The sequence below is a fragment of the Eptatretus burgeri genome, chromosome 9, assembly GCF_056783735.1.
Source record: "Eptatretus burgeri isolate ZD-2024b chromosome 9, Ebu_testis_v1, whole genome shotgun sequence".
Classification (NCBI taxonomy): Eukaryota; Metazoa; Chordata; class Myxini; order Myxiniformes; family Myxinidae; genus Eptatretus; species Eptatretus burgeri.
In genome coordinates this window covers 7,825,378-7,830,492 of record NC_140969.1, presented here as the reverse complement: position 1 = coordinate 7,830,492, position 5,115 = coordinate 7,825,378, and the positions used below count along the sequence as shown (strand labels likewise).

Sequence of the window (5,115 nt, the reverse complement as noted above, 5' to 3'; positions counted from 1 at the left end):
AAGTGTGTACATAATAGATATACGGTAGTAGCTCTTTTGCATTGCTCGTGGTTTGTCCCTTTCATGTTACATAATTGCATGCGTGCTTTTGTTTTTGCCTTTGTCGATTGCAAACTGCATGCGTGTCTTGCCTTGCTTGATTACATGACTGCATATGTGCCGCTTATTCAATAAATGTGCTTGTTTAAATGTTAACCCGTTCGTTGCATCCTTTTCCCTGATTGAACTGCCGTTCTGCGTTCGGAATATAGTTGGTTCTTAAATAGCTGATAAAGTGATCGGGTCCAACGGGGCTGCGTGATAAATACCCCGCTCGGTTATCCCAAAATGAAGCGAGCTGCTTAAGTGGCTCGTTTCCAAGCGGCCCCGTTGAGGTACAGTCTCTCGGTAGTCTGCCCGCGCGATTAATTAGGTATATCGGCGATTGACCCTGTAGCGCGGGTCGAGTGTTGACTCGGCTGTGGTGTGCTCAAAACACACCCATAGCGGGATTCCGGTGTTCGATCAGGAAGGCTGCAACTAGATTGTCCGTTCGGTGGGCGAGAATCCACAACAATATCATCACCGATAACATAGCACTAGTGCAAATATGTTAGTTTCACTATAATTTATTTGTACAGGACAGCGATCGAATCCACAGAAAGTGGTGAACACAGGATACATAGCATATTAAAAAAGGAACAAAGAGTAAACATAATTGTGATAATTGTTTTTCTGCTGGGGTGGTGGAGGAGGGGGAGGGAGGAGGGAGACAGGGACAAAACAAAGTAGGTAAACACAAGTAATGGCTTTGTGGGTTTTCTTTTAAAGCATGCTTGCATGCATATCAAAGCCAAAAACAAATGCAATCCTTCAAACTACGATTTCAAACAACATGACGGTAAATAAACATCGCAAAAACCTTTTTTTAATGATCATCTTTCAGGGAATACAACAGTTGTAAAAAGTCAGGCAAGAGTCTAAATGTTTTTGGCACAAATCCTTATCAAGTAACCCAGCATGTTCCTTATCCTCATGTTTTGAGTGTTGTGAGCTGCATAAGGCACAAACAACACAAAAATTACATTTTGTAAGTCACTTCGGTATTTTAAACAGGGCACATGAAAGTACATTCCTTGGCAAGAAATAATTTTTCTTTTGTTTATTTTTCAAACATTCATGCTGTGTGCTCTTTCCAAGGTCCGAACATGCAAATGATTTGATCGTTTGGAAACGTGAAAAGGTTCTGAGGTTTCGACAAAGCACCGATTGTCAAGATCAGGCCTGAGATACCGGTCTTGATCCATATTGGTGCCATCGTCCTTGCTTCCAGTGTTCTCCTCTATTTCGCTGACCGTGTGGAGTGCCGTACCATCCTCCTTGTAGGGCATCAGACTCGACTTGCTCGGTGATCTCTCCAGGTTGAGTCGATCCATGGAAAGTGTGCATGGCAGGCTCGAGGATTCCATGTTGCCACTGAAGGTGCTCAGTCTTTGTTCATCATCGTTGAGGCAGTGGCTTTCGATGCTGTCGAATGGAGACGTTACATCTGTTGCTAACCATCGCAGTTCTTCTTCGGCAGAAGAAGGGCTGACTACGATCGCCACAGTCCCCTCATTGTGTGGCTTTGTAAACTTCTTCTCAACCACTCTTGAGGAGCTATTCCCACCGTCTCGTATTAAATCCTGCAGATTCTCCTCCTGTTCAATGTGCCCCTCTTTCTGCTGCAAAGACGTATAGTGTGGTGGGCAAAGTAAAGACATCTGGCTCCCTGCTGGCTGAGATGAAGAGTCCAGCTCCAACCACGAGGTACAGGAAATGCTGGGATTCAGGCTGCACGATCTCGTGAGGGTCTTAGGGCTTCGAGTCCTGTAGTGGTCTAAGATTTGTCCCGAATCCAAACTGTCGACCCGAAGTGCATTCGATCGCTGAAAGGTGCTTGTGTGGCCCTTTTGCGGCTTCGATTGTCGATAGAGTTCAATGAGAAAGTCAAGTTTCTTCTCAATGGACTGCACCTGGAAAAATGAACTGAGCTTGAGATTAAATACATATTACTTGAACAACAACAAAAAAACGATGAATTGACGTTTTGTTAAAATACAGGACATGAAAAAAAAAATGCATTAAAAAAAAAAAATATATATATATATATATATATATATATATATATATATATATATATATATATATATATATATATATATATATATATATATATATATATGTATGTATATATATATATATATATATATATATATATATATATGTATGTATATATATATATATATATATGTATATATATATATATATATATATATATATATATATATATATATATATATATATATATATATATATATATATATATATATACAGGGGGCTGCAAAAGTAGGAATACAGTAAGGATTATACCAGTATGATAATAGTGGTGCTTGGATTCATTTAATACTAGAATTCATTTAATTCATTAAAATCATTATTACCATTTTTATTTTCGTAATTTTTTCTAAAATACATCTTTGATTTGCAGGTAAAGTGGAATTTTTTTTATTACTGTATTCCTACTTTTGCAGCTCATTGTATATACGTGTATACTATATGTATGTGCGTACGTATATGTGCGTACGTACGTGTACGTATATGGGAAGGTGGGGGGGGGGGGGGTTGAGTGGTTCAATACTTGTTTTTCTTTCCACTGCTTGGTGTGGGTTCCATTCCCAGGGCTGGTCACTTTCGCCAACCTGGACTTGGCAAGTGTGATGAGTGTAATGTAACAGCCCTTAACATGCGCTGAGGGAGGTCTTTGTCCGACATTGGACTGGAAGAGGCTATTTTGCTATTGTTTCGTGTCAAGGATGATGCAGTGGTGGCGTAGTGCATTTTCCGTTAAACTGTCGAGCCTTGGTTCTATTTCTGACCCAGCGATAAACGATCAGATTGTTGCTTTACTGAAATTGCATTTTCAGCCAATCAGATGGACAGAAGGCTGAGTGTCTGGCTTGCATTGATTGGTGGACATTAAATATTCTTTGTACAGTGTCTTTCAATGGAGAGGTGAGTTATCACCAGCACCTTGAACAATTTTCAAATTCTTGGATAAACGAGCTCCAGCTGAACATGAGACCGAGCCAGTAAAGGATTCACACCAAAAAAATTCCCCAGCTGACCCCATGAGAAGGTGGGAAAAATTGGGGCAGTTGAAGAAGTATTAGTCATCCATCATCATCATGCAACATGCTGCATATATGATACATGATACATGACACATACACAATACATGCTGCATACATGATGAATGCATGCCACATACATGATACCCAACCGTGAAGCATGGTGATGGCAGCATCATACTATGGGGATGCTTTTCAGCGGAAGGGATTGGGAGACTTGTACGACTAGAGGGAACAATGAATGGAGCCAAACACAGGCAAATCCTTGAGGAGAACCTGCTTCAGAGTACAAAAGACCTGAGACTGCAGTGAAGATTTATGTTCCAACAAGACAATGACCCCAAGCATACAGCCAAAGCATCACTGGAATGGCTTCAGAACATGAACGTGAACGTCCTTGAGTGGCCCAGCCAAAGCCCAGACTTCAATCCCATTGAGAATCTGTGGAAAGACTTGAAGATTGCTGTTCACCGAAGCTCCTCATCCAACTTGACAGAGCTTGAGCCAATCAGCAAGGAAGAATGGGAGAAAATCCCCAAATCCAGATGTACAAAGCTGATACAGACACACCCAAGAACACTTGAGGCTGGGATCGATGTCAAATGCACTTCTACAAAGTATTGACTCAGGGGGCTGAATACTTCTGTAAAATAGATATTTCTCGACTGCATTTTCAATTTATCTGGAAAATTTCTAAAAACTTATGTGTAGATTGGTGACAAAAACTGTAAATTCATGCAACAATATGTGAAAAAGTCAAAGTGACTACTTTCTGAAGGCACTCTAATTTTCCACATACAATTTTCATGGAATGGCGTACAATCGTGCATTCTCAAAGTTTTCCAACAAATTCGCAGTTTGAGTAGAGGTAGATAAGTCTATCAACAAAGAGATAGCCTCATACTGAAAATGTTCTCTCCGAAATGTACTTAACTTTCTTGAAAGCACAGACTTAAAGTTAAAGAGAAAGAGTGATTCCAACTCGAGTGTTCATTGCATATGATACCACACAGTATTTAAGTTAATTGTTCAATCTACTGTGTGTGTGTGTGTGTGTGTGTGTGTGTGTGTGTGTGTGTGTGTGTGTGTGTGTGTGTGTGTGTGTGTGTGTGTGTGTGATATGATACTATTTTTGTCCATTAATTACGTACGTTAATTTATTACATTAATTACAAATCACACGTGATTGGAATGTACCATTTTGACCCTTTAGACTGCTGAGACCCCTTCAACCTTTGAAGAGCCTTAAGACCCCGAGGACCCAAAAGACCCAGATGACCCACAAGTTCCCAAGCACCCAAAAGACTCAAAATGCCCAAAGGACCCAAAATACCCAAAGGATGCAAGAGTTCCCGAGAACCCAAAAGATCCAGATAACATGTGTGTGTGTGTGTGTGTGTGTGTGTGTGTGTGTGTGTGTGTGTGTGTGTGTGTGTGTGTGTGTGTGTGTGTGTGTGTGTGTGTGTGTGTGTGTGTGTGTGTGTGTGTGTGTATATATGTATATATATATATATATATATATATATATATATATATATATATATATATATATATATATATATATATATATATATATATATATATATATATATATACTGAAACGCAAAAGAAACTTACCAACTTTTAAACCTTCAAATATCAACAATAACACTGCGTGTAGTAAATGTGTGAACTTATTTGTGGACAATAGTGTTCTCACTGTCAGACAAAACGGTCATGGATGGTCACTTGAGCCTTCCATGGTCACTTCATAGCACAGCTGTTGAACAGCCGTTTTGACTGTCAGTGATTCGCCAAGGGGTACGGGATGATTTTAATGAGCTGCTTGTGATGTCTTGATATTGGCTTTAAAAAGGCCAGTGCAAAATGGGCATTTCAATCAACATGCCACGATTTTCAAGGGATCAACGGCAGTGTGCCTTGGGCATACTACTGCAAGGCGGATTGAGCTACCGTGAGGTGGCAC

General features: G+C 40.0%; 1 protein-coding gene across 1 annotated transcript in view; it reads right to left on the bottom strand.

Annotated features, from left to right (window-relative positions):
* Nucleotides 1–601: 601 nt before the first annotated feature.
* The window catches only part of LOC147019483 (potassium voltage-gated channel subfamily KQT member 4-like), a 311,546-nt gene continuing 307,032 nt past the window's right edge, over nucleotides 602–5,115 (bottom strand). The window contains exon 17 of the mRNA XM_085894007.1: nucleotides 602–1,994. Within this exon, the coding sequence (XP_085750133.1) occupies nucleotides 1,149–1,994 (846 nt within the window). The 3' untranslated portion in view covers nucleotides 602–1,148. The remainder of the gene's footprint in view (nucleotides 1,995–5,115) is intronic.